This window comes from Periophthalmus magnuspinnatus, chromosome 22, assembly GCF_009829125.3.
Source record: "Periophthalmus magnuspinnatus isolate fPerMag1 chromosome 22, fPerMag1.2.pri, whole genome shotgun sequence".
Taxonomy (NCBI): domain Eukaryota; kingdom Metazoa; phylum Chordata; class Actinopteri; order Gobiiformes; family Gobiidae; genus Periophthalmus; species Periophthalmus magnuspinnatus.
Window position 1 is genome coordinate 12,241,072 of NC_047147.1, and position 19,708 is coordinate 12,260,779.

Consider the following 19,708-nt stretch of genomic DNA (forward strand, 5'->3'; position numbering starts at 1 on the left):
GAGACAAGCTGGTGACTCTACTAGGCCAAGATTCAGGAGTGACAACCTTGCTCACTGTGTTTTTCAAGGCATCTGTGAGCAGTAAAAAACACCTATAATTGAAAAAGTATAGTATACAAGTCTAATGTGGTACTGTTGAACATCTCCATAAGGGCTAGCAAGTGTGGGCCCCCCCCCATCAGAAAAGTTACACAGTGCACCTTTGACATAATGGTGATTCACTGTAAACCCAAGATGCTGCAATATGTAAAACACAAGCTTAAAAGGGGCATATTTTAGATAGGAATCAAAGCAGAGAAGTGATTGAAGCTTTAACATACGTTTTTCAAAGCTCCCTTAGAACTGACGCTGAAGGGCCCAGCAGAGCCTTATAAACAAGCATTTAAAACACATCGAAAACTTTTTCTTTGAACTTTGGAGCTCTAAGTGGATCCAATAGATGCAGATTACTACACTATGTTTTAAAGGGTGTTGAAGTATTGAACAAAATACGAAAGTTGTATGGATTATTAAACATGAACGTTGAGGAAAGTTAATAATTCAGTAACACTTTATAATTACTCATATTAAAAAATAAAAATGTAATGTCTTGCCTTCATTGAATCAATAAAGATGAGCTGTGCCCCAAAACCATTATTGCTGCCTTTTACTTCTCAGGTAACTTTGTCTCTTAAATAGTGTTACACTGAAGACAAGGGAATCCCACAGGGCTCTGTTTTGGGGCCTCTATTTTTTGTAATACATTAATATGCATTTTACAAACTTCTCTAATCATATATTCTGAATAAATTGTATTTTGTTTAATCTTTGTAGTTTTGACAGGTTTTTGAGTTATCCCAGATTACTACACTATGTTTTAAAGCATGTTGAACAAAGTATGAAGGTTGTAAGGATTATTAAACATGGATGTTGAGGAAAGTTAATAATTCAATAACACTTTATAATTAGCCATATTAAAGCATGAAGAAAGACTTAACTCATAATGAACTAATTGTTTTTCTAACAATGATTCAGGCTTAGTACCTATTTAATTAATACCCTAACAATTAACCCTAACCCCTTAAGCCTTAATTAATACCCAAACCCTAAATTGTAATCGTTACATCCAGACTATTACTAGTCTTTCTTCATGCTGTGTTAAGGCCAATGAAGGTGACGTTATTATAAGGCCGACAATTCAGTTGTCGACAACTGAGTTTGTTTGTTGCTGAGAAAGTGTTTGAGATGATTGGATTTGTGAAACTTGCTTGAAAAGTGCTGCCCACGTACAAGGCCCTAACCTTAACTCGAAATTCCAACATCATTGAGTTGATTATACGACATGCTAGTTCAGGGTAAAAGCTCAAATAAAAACTATTTTTATTTGGAAAACTAGACTATTTGTACACCGTCTGGGTCGGAATTGTACTTTCATGTCTTGCAGAGAAACCTTGCAGTGGACAATAAGAGCAGTTCAAAAGTTCAGCCCTCAAACTAGTTGCACTGATATAAACTTTTTTTAATTCATGCAAACAGAAGGGTCCTCCGACTGATTAAACTTTTATAATATCTGAGCCCACTTGAGCAGCTGAGACCTGTGTTTGTGTCTCAAGGTGAGCCACTTTCAAAGTAAAGCTTTACACTTAAATATTTTATCAGCCATACAGCTTATTGAAATAGTCCTGAATACTGAAATGCAAAAGTCACTTCATACTATGCATATCATCAGATCAGATTTTTACATTTTGTTCGGCCTGGTAATAGAAGCACATCCATTAACTTTCTATTCAAATCAATTTACTTTTTTAAAGTAATTGTAAGTAAGTAGTGGGTGGAGAAAGGGGGTAGATGAAACCTTTTCTTTTTTTTTTAACACTCAAGCTCAAGCGTAGAACAATACATGATTCCTCAAACATGCATGAATCAATCACACCAACCCTAAGTCTATGAGGAGAGAGTGCCATTATAACATGGTCAAAAGCTCATAAAAGTTTATTTTACATAAGAAGTCCCCTTTCATTTCATTTCCTGGATAGCGTACCTCTCTACTAAAGCAATGACCTCGGTGTCATTATGAACCTATAAGGCACCGCAATTTCAGTTATTCTCCATCATTTGAGCTTCAATAGACCCTTTTTTGTATTAGCCTAGTAGATTTCACTGTAGCTCTAGTAAGGCAATTTTTCTTCTACATTTTGTTACAACTAGAGCCTCTTGGCAACCGTCAGAAGTCCAAGTCCAGATCTTGGGCCAGGATCTTAGTAGATGGGATGTGTGTCTGGAGGAAAGCCACAGCAAGTTGACTATGACTGACAACTAAACCCTGCATGATGTAAATACTGTACACGGTAATACATTTTTGTCTTTTTACAATTTGAGAAAAAAATCAGACAAACACTTCTATGAGTTAAAATCTTAATATGCCATCTAGTTTTCTCTGCTACTTTCAGCTCAACTATAATGGCCAAATATTATGTATGCATGTAATAACCCATTTTGTTCATTAAAACTTTTCCAGCGCAACAAATATCTATTTATCTTTGCAATTGCCTCCAGAAATATTTCCATGACTAAACTTGCACTACTTAATGACTCCCTTCAGCCGCTCTGTATTTCAGATGGTGACAATAACAACTTGTATATTTTGCTGTGAAAACCCCATACCTCCTGCTCCTTATTTCAGAGCGCACCTGAGCGTATCGTAATGTTGCAGTGTGGCTGATGAGTGCTTGTGGTATATATGTGCAGTAGAATCCGAGCCGGCTCACTACAAATAGGGCTTTTCAAACCAACTGATGATACCTTTTCACAGCTCGCGGTGACAGAGCAGAGCTGGCACGGCCTCATATAGCCCCGTGCTCACTCAAGTATACCTCAACTGTGCATAATGCTGTAATCCTAAAGCTCTTCACACAATCTCTATGTCTAATAATAGATTTGTAATCATGTTGCTTTTCCAGTGATGCAGTCGTCTGATTGTATGGAGCAGAAAATAAAGAATAAATAAAATATGTTCCGCTGCTCTGGTTACTTTGAGACACTTCAGTATATAAGAATTTGCCATTAAAGTCATTAATCACTTAAAATCCCTGCTCATATTGTGTTATTGAGCCAGAAAAGATGCCCAAATCTGTACTAAGAAAGAATTATTGCTACTTGAAAGTTAAATATACATGGCCTACAAAAAAACTGGCAATCAATACATTCTCTGGGTAATGATTTTATAGAGAAAAAATATCAATGTGCAAATTCTGTTGTGTCTGAGAAAAATAACACAAAACACTATTCAGTAATAAGCTATTGAAAAACATAAACATGCATTCACAAGGTAAAGCTGTTGAAACCAGAGGCTTAGAGAGAGCGCCAAACACTGCAAGTGCGGTTACTAAATAATACAATACTCAAGTGGAAGTCAAACTGTTGTGAAAGAAGGACAAGTACTGTTACTCTTTTGCCACCTCTGGCTATTCAAACCACACAGGGGGGCATAAAAATCTTTGTATTATAAGTGGGAGTGTTGCAGAGGTTGTAGTGAGTATGGTGGCTGTTAGCACTGGGTCCCTGAGGCGAAGAGGAGCCTGGACAGAACTGGCCCCATCCCCCAGTGAGGGAACCAAGACAGCCCTCCAGCACGCTTCAATAATTCAGGGGTTTGTAATAATTTTATGGCTTATAGGCTCAATACAGCTCCAATACATTCTCAAAGTAGACACACATTAATTATTCTTGGAGAGACAACCACTAGCAGTCACGCTGGTAAGGGAAAGTATGGGATGGAACTTTTACTGTCTCATTTCTTCAAGTTGAAGCAACAATAATTGCTCTAGGCATAGCTATAAGCCTACCCATGCAATATATGTTGGTAATATCACAGAGTAACAATAAATTTTGGACAGGGGATTTAGACCTCTGGATTTCATGTCCATCCATCCATCCATCCATCTTCTTCCGCTTTATCCGGGGCCGGGTCACGGGGGCAGCAGTCTAAGCAGGGACTCCCAGACTTCCCTCACCCCGGACACGTCCTCCAGCTCCTCCGGTGGGACCCCAAGGCGTTCCCAGGCCAGCCGAGAGACATAGTCCCTCCAGCGTGTCCTGGGTCTTCCCCGGGGCCTCCTCCCGGTGGGACATGCCCAGAACACCTCCCTAGGGAGGTGTCCAGGAGGCATCCTGAGCAGATGCCCGAGCCACCTCAGCTGGTTCCTCTCAACGTGTAGGAGCAGCGGCTCTACTCCGAGCTCCTCCCGTGTGACCGAGCTCCTCACCCTATCCCTAAGGGTGCGCCCGGGTGGATTTCATGTGCAAATATAAAATAAATCTTACTAGAACTTTGTATGTAGGACTATGTGTATATAGGCCCATATGTATGTGGGCCTATATGTAGTAGGACTACATGTATGTAGGACTATATGTACAAGAACTATATGTATTAGGACTATATGTATGTAGGACTATCTGCACTATGACTATATGTACTAGGACTATATGTACTAGGACTATGTGTATGTAGGACTATATGCCCAATTACTATATGTATGTAGGCCTATATGTACTAGGACTATATGAATGTAGGCTTATATGCACTAGGACTATTTGTATGTAGGCCTATATGTACTAGGACTATATGTATGTAGGACTATATGTACTAGGATTATATGTATGTAGGCCTATATGGACTAGGACTATATGTATGTAGGACTATATGCACTAGGACTGTATGTATGTAGGCCTATATGCACTAGGACTATATGTATGTAGGACTATATGCACTAGGACTATATGTATGTAGGACTATATGTATGTAGGACTATATGCACTAGGACTATATGTACTAGGACTATATATGTAGGACTAAATGCATTAGGACTATATGTATGTAGGGCTATATGCACTAGGACTCTATATATGTAGGACTGTATGCACTAGGACTATATGTACTAGGACTATATATATGTAGGACTAAATGCACTAGGACTATATGTATGTAGGCCTATATGCACTAGGGCTATATGTATGTAGGCCTATATGCACTAGGACTATATATATGTAGGACTATATGTACTAGGACTATATGTATGTAGGCCTATATGCACTAGGACTATATGTATGTAGGACTATATATATGTAGGACTAAATGCACTAGGACTATATGTATGTAGGCCTATATGCACTAGGACTATATGTATGTAGGCCTATATGTACTAGGACTATGTGTTTGAAGGCCTATTTTATTTATCATGTCTTTTTACAGTTATGATACTTACACGTAAACTTACAGGCCTGTAAGCTTTTACATTTGGAAGACAAGTTTGGCATGGTCCAGTTTTCATAATCAATCAGTCCATTTCCAATAGCCCAATGACATTCCAACAAATGATTTATTACAGAATCAGCAAAACTCCACACGGACGTGTGATCACCTTATGCACTTTCAACATAACCTTCACCGATTTTATGAATGATTAATGTCAACTCATAATGTCACCAAAAAAAAAACAAAAAAAAAACCCCAAGCAGCCTTGATTGGCCATCTCGCGCGCGTCCTGAACGGGTTAACGCGCCTCTGACGCAGGGATGGTTAACGCGCGGACAGCGGCAGCAGCAGGTGGAGATCCACACAGACTGATGAGCGGCAAAGAGTAGCGCACTTCCCCGACTCCAAGCTCGTCCTCTCCGGAGTGAGACCTGCACAAAGCCCCGTCAGCAGAGCGCACAGCTCCGCCATGCCTCCTCCGTCCTCCTCCTCTTCGTCCACCCCTGTCATACCACGGGACGCCGGAGAATAACCGTCTTTCCTAGGATCAATGACTTGAAAAACTCTCGCTGAAGTCACTGGACAGAAAAAAGCGGTTTTATGGGAGATGAACGTGGCGGGGAGACAGCCTGAGCTGATAGAGCGACCCGCCAGCCTCCTGGTTCCAACTTCGGTAAGAAAATAAAGAAATGTTAGATGTTGTTATACTGTCAGTCTTCACTAAAGTCAAATATTTAGCTATTAATACTCTGTTTCAACTGTCACTTTTGGGGTTAAAGAGGGTAGTAAAGTATAGCTTTGTAGGTTGCCATTCATAATTTCGTTATTGCACTGATTTAGGCTCATTTTAGACTTAAAGGAGGCTCACTTTACGTGCAGCTTGACAGATGCGGGTTCATGACTGATGACGTGAAAGGACAGCAGTCTATGGTTTGATTCTAATTCTATTCTAGCCTATTCACTCTCTAAAGTCTTGCCCAAACAGTGGAATTGAGTCCAAAATAGTCTCATGGGATTGTTCTTATACAAATACTACATTTAATCAAATTATTGACTCTGTACTTGCATCTAATCATCTTGTGTTATTTCTGTTGTTTTAATTGTTTCTACTGGGATACAGTACTGTGATTTGTGGTGTATACACTACTTCAATGATTTCAACCTTATAACACTGTATTTTGACCTCAATACTTCAGCTTTACTATCATGCCCCTCCTTCATACCTCCACTCTGCTGCTGCTGTTTTCTTTCATTACTTGCACAGACACATAGCACCTTTAATTCCGCTGCTCCCTTGGGTCCTTCTCACACTTTCCGGTCATAGCGTTTTCCTTTTAGCCCTGATCCTCTCAGGCTTTTCAAAGTGTGGGGCAGCTTAAGCCCTCTCAGCATGTGCTCATATGTCACACTTCCATTTAGCACTGACTTATAGCTGGAATTATACAGTAGCTGTTTAAAGGCGGGCTTTGCATTCTTTGTGGTCACCTGGTGCGTGCTGGCAGCTTTCACTGTAATTAAAGCCTGGATGCTGCAGGTCCTTAGTCCTTAAATGGGTTTCATTAGTGAAAGGGTGAAGGTGAGTGATTGTACGCAGTGAATGTATAATCAAATGAGAGCGTAATGGATGTTAATGGGAATGCTGGGAGTTTTTATGCCATAGAAGAGTGTTCAAATTTGTCGTTTTTGCAGCATTCACTAATGGCATTATGAGTGCTGGACAAAGCTGTTAAACTGTGATCTATGGTGTATTCAGGAGGAGGAACCTGAAGAACCAGCATGAAACGCCACAGGGCAGCCATTGCTTTTCACATGTAGCACCTGTTCCGGTTTACTACTGTTCCTTCTTTGAACCACTGATGGATACTGACCGCTGCAGAGACTAGCCATGCTGTGACTCACTGAAATCGTTTCTGATAATTCCTGCTTCTAACATATTATCTGAGTGCACAATTTTAACTCCTGGTGGGATATTATTGGCTCTATCCTGTGTATCAATTCAATTTCTTATGGGCAGGTGTGGAGTAAAGCAGTCAGTTAAGCAACACACATGACCGTAGCAATAAGGTGATGTTCAAATTCTTGGTTGAGTGATAAACAATAAGTTATTTTTACATAGACCCAGCGTTAATCATAGACAGATTCGAGCCGAACAAACTCACAGTAGCTCTGGGCACAATCTTTGACTGTTCTGAACAAAGAGCTTTGACTTGAAGCTTTTCTGAACGTGATGCTTCAATGTCAGTGCAGATAAGCAAGACTGAAGCAGAAAACAAACCAGTGTGAATGGGCCACATACCAGGCCAAATCTGGCATAAATATAGCTTCACCCATTGACCTGTTGGTGGAATATCATGGCTGACTGATGTTTTTGGGCTTCCATCATCATGAAGTCAGTTCATACTATGCATATAATCTCCAAAATCGTCTGATTTTACCCACTCATCAGTAACAAACTGAACCTCAAACTTTGCGTCGTACAGTGGGTTGCCAGCTTAGAACCTCCAGAATTCACAGTTTGAGCTGCGGTGGCTGCACTAACACTGATTAATGATTGGGTGCAGCTTCTGGGCTTTAGGTAGAGAGGATTCAAATCAGAGAGACTCATTTTAGGTTTAAAACAACTATAATACGGCATTGCAACTGGCAACCCAATGAGACTCTTATGAAACTCATCCTGCTTTCAGTTGGATAATAGTCTTGAGAATCAAAAGACCAAATTTACTATAAACTACTTGTGTAATGTAAAACAAATGAACATTATGAGTGAGAGTGAGAGCTGTATTTGATTTGATCTACTACTACTACTACTACCTTGTATCCGGGGACACAGGTAGGTCAAGTTTATGGAATTTAGAATCTAAATCTTACATATTCCTTTAATTCCTGCCACAGTTTTGGAATGATAAGTCGATGACAGCCTTAGTTACGTCATGTCCTACAAATTCAACCTGAAATTTGCACTTTTGATCTATTTCCCTTCGCAGCACTTTGAATCTAGCTTTTAATCAGAATGAGTGATCTTCATTTGGCATGTGGAGTTAGAAGTGGCAATCACTGCGGTGCCGGAGAGACCTACCTTTTATCTTGTGTCAAAGATGATAATGTGCTTCTAATGATCGCCGCGGTGATTATCGGCAAATGGCTGTAAATCAGGTCACAGGAGACACGGGGAGGTGGTAGGGGCATGCGGGGAGAGCGACTGCGCATGTGTGGGATATATGGAAAATGGTTCAGAACTCGACATATTGTTGGTCCTCGTGGGTCAGGTTTGCACGGGTCATTGGGTGTGCATTGTCGGTGAGGTGACCATATGGTGCGACTTTGAAAGCGCAATTGCTTTTGGTTACAGTTGTGCAATGTGAAGCTGCAGATATACTGTAGCTCCAGTCTGTGAAAGCTAACTTTGGCAGAGACACAATTTGGCAGTGGTTTTGTTTAATCAAGGCTTGTACAAGAATTTGCAAGTTTGGACAGAGTTTCGGCCTGTCATGATAATTACTATATCGACTTAGCGTTCAGTACAGGATAGATAGCGTCATAGCGCCATATGAACCATTTCACACTCTGAGGACTTCAGGAATCAGCCTCCTGCTCGTGCCCAGAGTCAGGACTAAACAGGACTTTATATGTTTTGACTTGTTGTATTGTGATTTTATTGTCTTTCTTATTCTGTAAAGCATTTGAATTACTTTGTGTACGAATTGTGCTATACAGATTAACTTGCCTTGCCTTGCCTAGATGGAACAATCATTTCTGGGAGTCTATATTTATCGTAGAGACTTTTTCTTAGTACTAATTATTTTTCTGTGTTGTGATACAGTTTGCTTCTACTGTATCACATTCTAGATACAACTACTGTCAGATATTTATTTATTGCAGCTCAGATTTTTAACAATAATGTACATTTAGAATACTTTTTGGGGGATAATTCTGCTTTATGATCTGGTTTCAATATTAGCGCTATTTATTTCAGCAATATATCATAGTTCAAATTTGTTGGGGTTTCACTTTTTTGTCTTATGTACTGCATGAAGTGAGGAGTGGTGACTAGTAAAATAGCTATTGCCCATTGGTATAGACTGCACTTCTCTCAGACAGGTCACACACTGTCAACTTTTAATGCTGTGAAAGGTGGTAACCAATATGCCACTAACCACCTCTTATTTATCTGGCTACTCTAGCTACATTATTACTGAACTACTACTGAAGTACTAACATTTCAAACTTGATTTTGAAATGAAGAGAAATGCTGATACTTATTGCCAATTTTGATCCCAGACTCATAACGCTATAGAGCAGGGGTGTCCAAACTAAGGCCCGGGGACAAATGCGGCCCTCGGACCAATTTTTATCGGCCCTCAAGCCTCCTGCTGAACTGGCCCAATTGATCATAAGCAGTACTTTTAACAGCAAATTAAACTATTTCTACCACTATAACCTCAAACATCACATTGTATTGTGATAGAGACCTAAAATGAATGTGTTTCAAGCCTTATTTATATACAGTGGCTCCGTCAAAGCTGCGTTTAAAGCACCGAGCTGCATTGATCACTGGTCTGTGGCCCTCCGCTTCGAATATGTTTTGAGATGTGGCCCTTGGAAAAAAAAAGTTTGGGCACCTCTGCTATAGAGTGTAACTTTCAACACAAAATATTCAAGTTCTTTCATTTTAATAGTACATCTTATACTAGTTTTGTTCAAGGCCACTGCAAAACTAGTCTATTCTACTTCCTGAATAGACTTTAAAGCAGCTCTACCAGATATAATCATAATTGAAACTAATCATAGTTTCAATTATGATTATATCTGAGTATCATTTTTAACAACCCTACTTCAACATTAAAAACACTGAATTTTACTTATAGACAGTTTTGTAGCATTTGAATTATGTCACTTTCCTACTGCAGATGATAAAAAAAATGTTTCAATCACTTAATAGCTTCAATATCGTCAGATGCCAAATTATGATACTCCTATTCTCTGGCAGGGGTTACACTTGAAACTATTCTGTCACTGCTTTAAAACCTATCATTGATTAAACTTACTACAGTGAGAGAACAGACAGTCCCTTCTTGTTCGGTTGTGGGGTCATAAGAATAGATGCCAAAGTTCCACTGTGGGGGTCTCGTTGACACAAGCTGCACTACTATAATTATTCTGCAAATGAAAGTGTGCGTCATGAGTTTTGTGAGAGCTCGTTTTAAAAGAGACAAATTGATTTTGACTTAATAGAATTTTGATATTTTTTTCTCTGTGTTAGAACAAGATTTAGTTTTATTACCGAGATGTATTGTTTTAACTCTTTTGTACATGAACTCCTTGTACTTAAGGTGGGTGTAATTTTCCAGCTTCATCTTCATTATAATTTGACTAGCTATTATTAAAAGCGTCATTGTTATATGACGACTTTTGCTTGTATTACTCCTTAGTGGAGTAATGGAGCATTTCAGTGTTGTCTTTGATATAGTTACAGTGATTTATCAGGTGTTTTGTCCAAATTCAAACTAGAAATGTTTGTGACAGGAGTTGGAAATGTGCTCGTAGGCGATAGTAGCTCAGTTGGTAGAGTGTTTAGCGGTTCAAATCCCTCTCTCAACATAAATATCGTTGGGTCTACTCACTCTCAGGTTGGCGGTGCGATTCCAGCTCCCACTGATAAATGCTTACCTCCAGTGTCTGCACACACTGTTGTATGAATGTGTGTGTGAATTGATCCTAAAGCTCTTTGAATGCCTTGAAGGTGGAAAAGCTCTATATAAAAACGTGACCATTTACCATGGGCTCAACAACATGTGTTCAAACAAACTTGAACCACCAGTTGATTTGAGTCCCACTTTCTGTAAGCTATTGTCACGCAATTATTAAAGCTAGTATCCGATATAAATCTAATCAAGTTCCAAGCTCTTACAAACCGGCACATTACTAGTACTCGCATGCATTTTTGCACATGCACATATTTTGTCACACAGCGCTGCTTTAACAATTACAGTATATCCTGAAGCAAAAGGTTATGGAATCGATAACCAAATACTAATTCAACTAAAACTCAAATCAAAACTGAATCATTTGAATAATAAAAATGTGTTTTTTTTATTATGATTGTGGTAATATTGAGTCTCATTCATTAGCATCACAATCAAGTTTGAAATGTATCATGACAACACTACCACTTTTAAACAATGACAAGCATACATTCATCACAATCTAATAACAAAACCTTAATCAAATCTTGATTTCCCACTCTTACTAATGTTTCCTCAAACAAACAAATAACATACTTGTGCATTAAACACATTCTTTCTGATGGCTGGTCTGTTTCACTGGAGCCTTCCTTCTGTTAAAGCCCATGGGACGAAAGGGCGCACTCTGGAGTTATGCCATAAATGAGATGTGAAGCCCTATAGGAGGAACACACACATACATACACATACACACACACACACACACATTCACCATTCCTTTTTCTACATTATTCAAAGCCAAGTCTAAATTAGCCGTCGTTTTAATTTTTCAAATGTCAAGAGGGACACGCCATGTCATAAATCCAAATGCATCAAAACAAGTAGCACTGTCACCGTGTAAAGAGTCTCTTCTTCAAATGTTTCCTTAGCAAATAAAAGGGAAATTGTGTCCCCCTGCATTATTAATACCCACGGCGTGTCATTAGCATTTTTATTTAGATTCAAGGCAGGGAACTTATGCATTTTAATGTCGCCCCATTCACATCCGAGGGAGATGGAAAGAAATGTACCTTGTCTCATTTTTAAGGAGCCAAATTGCTGCGGACAGTTTGTAAATATCTTGTAAAGGAGTCGGCCTTTCCTTATCTTCGTGGAATAGATGACACAAAATAGTTAGCACATTTGCATTCACCCTTAGTTCACCGTCCCATTGAGTAACAAAAGTTTGACAATAAAAAAAAGTTTGGTGTTGTTTCCTCTGAGATTGGAAGATATTTTGAATGGTGTAATATGACTAAAGGGAGTTTAAATGGGATTTTTTCCAAGGCGATCTCATTTCCACGTCGGTAGAGGTTTTCTTTTATTATTAATTTATATTTTGACTGTGACTCAGATGTGGGAGATGTTAAAAATGATAATATCCCAATGGTTGTTCTGGTGATATGCAAGTGTGCTGACTATAATTAAAAGTATTAAAAATGTCATAGCAAAAAGAACGGATTCAAAATAAATTGAACAGAAACGTCTAATGCAATCGTTCTAACAAAGTAATATTTCTGCACTTTTGTGGTTCATTTTATGGCTTATTCATGTTTTATGCTAGACTTCAATGCCAAAAAAGACAATTATAAGAAGCTTTCAGTACATACCTGAAGCATGAACATCATTATCGAGAAATAATATATAGGTATTCATTTCTGTCAATATCTTACAACAATATAAATGCTGTGCAATAAATACAAGACATCCAATTTTCTCAATATATTTCTATAGAAGATTCATTTAGATCATTTCATCCCTGGAATTGCTGATTTCTACTGAACCAAAGGTAAAAAGTAGCTGGTAACTTGAAGACTACCACTACATGACATCACAAGGTGGAACAGAGCATTTTGAGCTTTGTAGATGTAGACAGACTAATAATGCAGGATTACTCAAACATGTGTGAATGAAACAAAACACAACACCTGTTAAGTTTTTGATGAGGTAACTACAGTACAACATGGCTTAAAGCTCATAGGAATCCATTAAAAGTGTATCTCTGCCTCAGTAATGTAAAAACCTATATTTATCATTGACTGTTTATTTCGGAAAGTAAAAGAGACAACTACAGCCATAGCTCACCCAGGCACAAATATAAATGTAAAGCTGCATAATGCACAATGTAGACTTTATATTTAGACCTGGCACGATAACACATTTTGAAGCAACTACTTTATGCCACTAATTAAGATTTAAATAATGCAAGAATATCCCCGTAAACCATTTTTAAATAGAGAGTTTCATTAAAAGACATAAACTAAATAGCAGAATGTACCAATAATGAGACATAGAATGATAAATGGTCACATTTTTATACAGCGCTTTTCCATCTTCAAGGCACTCAAAGCACATCAAGGAACCACTCACCCATTCACACACCTTTGTACACAGACACTGGGGGCGAGGTGGGTCAAGTGGCTTGCTCAAAGACACAATGACATCATTTATCCATGGCTCATTTACCCAACCTGTGGGCCAGTGATTCTGACAACCAATAATGTTTATGTCAAGAGTCGGATTTGAATCACGAACCTCCGGCTCAATGGACACTTATTCACCCCTCCACAGCTCAAATCTTACTGTATTACAACAAAAAAAAAGAAAAAGTACTCACGATAAATATTGAAGCCTAAAATATAGTGTTCCAGCTTTCGTATACTGAAGTCTACATCCCGAGTATTATAAGTCCTCCTGTTGTAACACACAGGAGAAAGTGTATCTCTCACGTAGTCAGCACTGCTCATATTTGAACAGCTCATATAGACCATAGACTGGAGCACAGTGCATACACACTACACAGACAGACGGTGCATGCGGAGTGACTGTCTTTGATAGAATGTCATGTTTGAGCTCAGAACAGTCTCACACCAGCCCCAGCCCTCTGACCTTTACCAGATTGAAATTCATAAGACATTTTCTGATGATTACAGTTTTCTAGTTCGAGAGAAACGCCTTCCTCAGCATCGTTAGACAAGTTATACAAAAATAGAACGCACAATTTATAGTGTGGGTTTCCAAATTTGATAGAAGGGTGCATTAGTTAGACATATTGTAGAGTTCTGGTGTAAGGAAACAAGCCAAATTTCTTCTGGGGCTACAGTAGGCTGTAACCCACGCCAAAACAAGAGCAAAACAACAGCAGCCTCGACTCCTAGAGCCAGTCTCAAAACAGACCAGTATCTCACAAACAGGACCTGCACATCAACTTGTCGGCATAGCAACCAAGTGTCACATAAAAAAGCAGTCACTAGACCTCTGTATCGACTTATCGTTCAATATATGAAAGCTGGAACAATCATTTTTTGGGTGCAGTATTTATCATCTGTACTTTTTCTTTGCACTACTGGGACATTTTGGGTTATTTTTAGCTGTGTGATAATATTTAAGACATAAAAGGTTGAATTAATATCTTCTAAGACTCATTACAGATGCAAACAAAGTACTAAAGTGTTTCATTCATCTATTTAGTTATTGCAGTTCTTGATTTTATAACAGTATTGTACATTTAGAATATTTTTTGTGGTTATTTTATTACTTTCAATATTTTAGAGCTTTTTTTGGCCAAAAGAATCTTAAAAGGTAATATTTACAAATTAACAATATTTTTCATTACATAAAAATCACAAAAAATATGACTATTTGAGTAGTGCTGCCTGTGATAAAAACCCATTTTCCGAGCAAAACACGTACGTTAGAGGCTGTTTATAGTCGAGGTAACAATTTTCAAACAATGAATTCAGTTGTTGCAGCTCAAATAAATATCTAAGTGCATTGGACATTTTTCTCTCAACAAACTGCAGAAGAACTCAAGTATAGAAAGACTGTGTGAAATAATAAATTGGTTCACTTAAACTTGTCCAAGACCTCTTCACCTCTCAGACAAAAGTTTGATCTGTGGGGCCCAAACTTTCAACTTTTTCTTCCAACTTTCAGTTTCCAAATCCATAGATACAGTATATAGACACCAAGTCACTCAGTTTTAAGATTTCCCATACATGTACTCGCTAAAGTTCTAGTATCCTAAAAATATTTTGGTGGTTTTCTGGTTATAGACGTGATGTCATCATAGTCCCAGAGGGGTAAGTTTTCTCCGATGACTACACTGCACTTTGCCAAATATCCAAATATTCAGAAATGTTGAACCTGATCATTTTTATCAGTGACACGACCCTAGAACATTCTATATTTCAACATAAACCTGCATTTTGACAACATGAATTTGAACCTAGGCCTGTCATGTATATTGCTGAAGTAATACAGACGATAAACGATAATATTGAAACCAAAAGATAAAGCAGAGTATTCTAAATGTACAATATTGTTAAAACACACACACTGACACAGTTGCGGTAAATAAAAAGCAGAATACTACACTTTTGTCTTTATAATGAGCTATAGAAGTTCATAATTCAACCTTCTACAGCTCGAATCTTATCGTAGAACAGAAAAATAACCAAAATTTCTCCACTAGTACAAAGGAAAAGTCCCCATGATAAATAATGACCCTCAAAAATGACTGTCCCATCTGTCATGCATGGAATAATAAGTCAATACAGTATTCCCATCTGTATTAAATATTAGTGGCCCGTGTCCCACTGGGAGGAGGCCCCGGGGAAGACCCAGGACACGCTTGGAGGGACTATGTCTTTCGGCTGGCCTGGGAACGCCTTGGGGTCCCACCGGGGGAGCTGGAGGACGTGTCTGGGGTGAGGGAAGTCTGCGAGTCCCTGCTCAGACTGCTGCCCCCGCGACCCGGCTCCGGATAAGCAGAAGAAAATGGATGGATGGGCCATAGAATGTTAGGTATTTTAACTGTTTTACTGTACACATAACACCCCTTTACCACCACATTTAGAAATCCCCATCTCAGCTGTAAATGGAGTATACTGTGAACAGCTGTGCCATGATATCGAAGCACAAATGTTTTAAATCCCATCAGTCTCTCCACTGTCAGAAGCAGCTCCGATATTTACTGTACCAATGGCTTAAGCTCCTGCAGCTCCACAAAATGTAGATAAAAACCAGCATGGGGAGACATGGCGATACACTGTTGAATATAACATTAAAGGAATTTTACTGCTATGAGATCATTCTGAATGTTTTAAATACAAGAACAATTTGTTTTTTTGTGTGTGTCTAGAATGAAACCATATGGAAACACTGACTGGTGGCATATGAGATTTGAACCGCTAACCTCCAAGCTGTTGGACAACTGCTGTAACTTCTGAGTCACCCCGACAGAGCTTCCACTTTTGGGTTTTAATATATCTTTTCACTTTTTAGGGAGTTTTTGCATTGCGGACAACTTTATATACAGTTTAGTGCCATGAGCAAAGAGGCTGCCTGAGCTAATTACACTCCCATAGCTCAAGGGCAACCATGAAACTAGTATAAACTTTCATTATTATCCTTTCCATAGAAACACATTGTTCTAAAGCAATGGTGAGGCAACAGTTGAAGTGACTTCTATTGTTTGGTGAAGACTTTTTCTTATTTTGCCCTTGACATAGTTTTAATCCATAATACTGTTGTAATGTGTCTATACATAAGTACATCCATACTGTTATGTTAATGTTGTAGCTCTCAGGCGGTAATGAAAACCTGTCTGAGAAACATCACTTGTGGAAAATAAAGAAATAAATCGAAGCAGGAGTGTCATATGTGTTTGTGTTTTGCTGTAATGGCCCTATACGTACCCCGCACAAACTAGTCATAAATCTACCCATGGCTGCTGTAAGTACATTTGTTTTCTCACACTTGACTCCCCCATGATGAAAACACGCCAAAAAGCATCTTACTTCATCAGGTTATGAATGGCCAAGCTGGAGGAAATCCCAGGCAAGAGGCACATAATAAATAAGATGACAAATTTCTCCATAATTTTCAAAGTGTGCATTAATTTGTGAAACTGACACAGCCACTTCTGCTGATCTCACCATGATAAGTGCTGGAGACACGTCACGCATACATTACAAACACCGCTCCTGCCCAGTAATATAATGTAGCAGCATGTTGTAAACAAACTAAATGGAAAACTGTCACATTTAAACTTTGGGAATACAACCAAAATATATCATATAATAAGATACTTCAAGAAGGCATATTTCTCTTACTACATCAGTACATTGTGATCTATGGAGCACATAATACTCATTCACCTTTACCTGTCTTGATCCAAAAATGTTCTTAAAATGCCTCTATTGTTGAGCTTTTTATGTCATCCATCATTGTTTTTGCCACAAACATGTTCACTTTTCAATGTGCCAGCAAATTTAGAATTAGTGCCATCTGCTGGTGTACGTAAAATGACAGGTAAAACCCTGTTGGCACAGGATTAGTTTTACCTAGGAACGTCTGTAAAATTGAAATTACCCCGGGATGTCGTTGTGTTTTTGTGTGCATCGTGCGGCATAAGCAATGTCCGTAAACTACCTGTTTTTACAGACTTTATTTTAGAAATAGTGGCCCGATACACACTGAAACAATACAAGAACCTTTTAAAGCATCATGCCGCCAATGTTGCTTTTATTTTAAGTTTGTTTTTAGTAGAATGCATCTGCAGTGTGTGATCAGAATGATATCTACGCGATCATATTTCTTGGGAAACAGCCGAAGTTCCTCTCTTTAAATACGTTCACGCTCTATGGCCGCTCCATCCAAACTTTACAAACTTTTCACCCAAATATTTCCGTAGAGCCTCTGTGCTGCTGGTTCTTGGTTGCCATTTAGTTTGTATCTGGACCTAAAATGTGCTGTAGATACATTTTCACTCACTATTAGATACAATGAAGGGATGAAAAACAGACCAATTTACAGACATAAGCATTTCATAGGACTTTTAGCAATTTAGGAGCTCTGAGTTTGCAAAATTACAGTAAAATTCGAGGGAATTTTTAGAGACAGACGATTCACATGGGACTCAAAACACAGATGACATTCGTAATTATGACAATTTACCAGGGGACCTTAAAAAAAAAACTAAATCCCGTGTGAATAGGGCTTAAGACTTTGAGGTATTTCCAAGACACCTTAGTTATTTGAAGTTGTATAACTGGAAAAACTATTAATGTGCTTAGTCAGACAGCTTGAATAATGCAAATTACATCTAAAGTACATTGTTATGACCAAAAACCCTAAGAAAACAGAGGCTGTGTGCATAAATGCACATACCATAACAAGGCCTTTTGAAATGTGCTAAAACTCAAACTGAGCACATGGCTAATCTGCATAAACAAAGTAGGTTAGCTTCAAAACCTCTCCCACCTGCTGCACAAAAGCATTGTAGATTATTGGTATTTTGTGCAAATCCATTGGCTGTTTGCATTAGGACTAACCATATCCAGTAATCATGTTTTGAATTTTATTATCAGGTCTGAAGGAGACAGAGCACAGATACGCTCACCATCAAGGCCTCTTTGTGCCAAATGTATTGACCTTTCTGACTTACAAGACTTGTGTCATTGTCATTGTATGTATAATGCAATCAAAACATTGGGTGTTGTCAGATTGGAAATTAGAATAACACAGACTTTCATCTACATTATAGCTTTTAGATGTTTTTTTAAATTATATCATTTCTTTGGAGATTTGCCACGATGGCTACACAGGGCCACACTAACTCCAACCATAGTCCATAAGGTTATAAAATTTACCTAGAGGATTAGAGGCTAGGACAGGAGTCAGTAACCCCCGGCTCTTTCATCCTTATACTGCGGCTCCGCGTGCCTTGGGAAAATAAATTATAAGTATTTATTTGAAATGTGTTTTAGTCATGTTAGTTCTTTTTTGTAATTGTAGTTCTAATTTGGAAGATTATCGTGATCCTGAAATATTATTTTTCGTTGCTCAAAATAAATGTCACACTGTCACACATACGTATGTGAGCTGCTATTTTCCACCATGAACCACCACCATTGTTGAAAAACAAACACCGCTCACACCTCACAGACGACAGCTTACAGTCCTGCGTAAAGATGAAAGTGAGCTTGTACAGTTCCGATTTGCAGACGCTGTGTGCAGAGATTCAGGTGCAGAAGTCCCATTAACCAGGTCAAATATTTATGCAGATATTTTGCAAATACTATAGTTATTTATACAAAGTGTAAAGGTAAAAAAAAAACAATATATACAGTGATACCTGTTATTATGTTATTTTAGATGTCAAAAAGTATTTGTGACTCCCAGTGTTTTCTTTTCCGTGGAAACCAAATGGCTCATTGGGTGTTAAAGGTTGCCGACCCCTGGGCTAGGATCAAAAGTAAAATCGATACTAAATTCTGTAGGTCCAGTAGATATTACACAGTCTTTCTAATGATGTTCTTTTGTAGTTTGTCGAGAGAAAACTATTCAATGCACTTTGTAATTTTTTAGCACAGCCTCTTTTCTACATTGCTTTATCTGGAATATTCCCCAATAATGGAGATACGCAGTATGTTTATGGTACCATGGCTGAAATTGTTGCTCCTCTTAACTATTCAAATGCTCCTACAGGCTCTGGTTTTTATCTCCAGTCCTAAGCATGTGGCAGTGATCCGGCGCTCCTGGCAGAATCGGTATCATTTTGGCGTCTGCTGCTTCTCAAGGTTATCAGCGTTTGAGCCGTTTGCCTTCACAGCAGCTAAAGTAAACTCAACTGTCAGCCACTCTGACATTTGAAAAGAGGAGATTGAGGAGACGGCCAAAGACTCAAAACAGCTCCTTGAGTCAACACAGCCCAAGTCTGTAAAATAGAGCTGCCAATGTGACTGTTTGT

At 38.5% G+C, this 19,708-nt stretch overlaps 1 protein-coding gene across 1 annotated transcript in view; it reads left to right on the plus strand.

Annotated features, from left to right (window-relative positions):
* Nucleotides 1-5,601: 5,601 nt before the first annotated feature.
* sntg2 (syntrophin, gamma 2) overlaps nucleotides 5,602-19,708 on the plus strand; it is a 73,141-nt gene continuing 59,034 nt past the window's right edge. Inside the window, exon 1 of the mRNA XM_055231236.1 lies at nucleotides 5,602-5,906. Coding sequence (XP_055087211.1) covers nucleotides 5,841-5,906 — 66 coding nt within the window. The 5' untranslated portion in view covers nucleotides 5,602-5,840. The remainder of the gene's footprint in view (nucleotides 5,907-19,708) is intronic.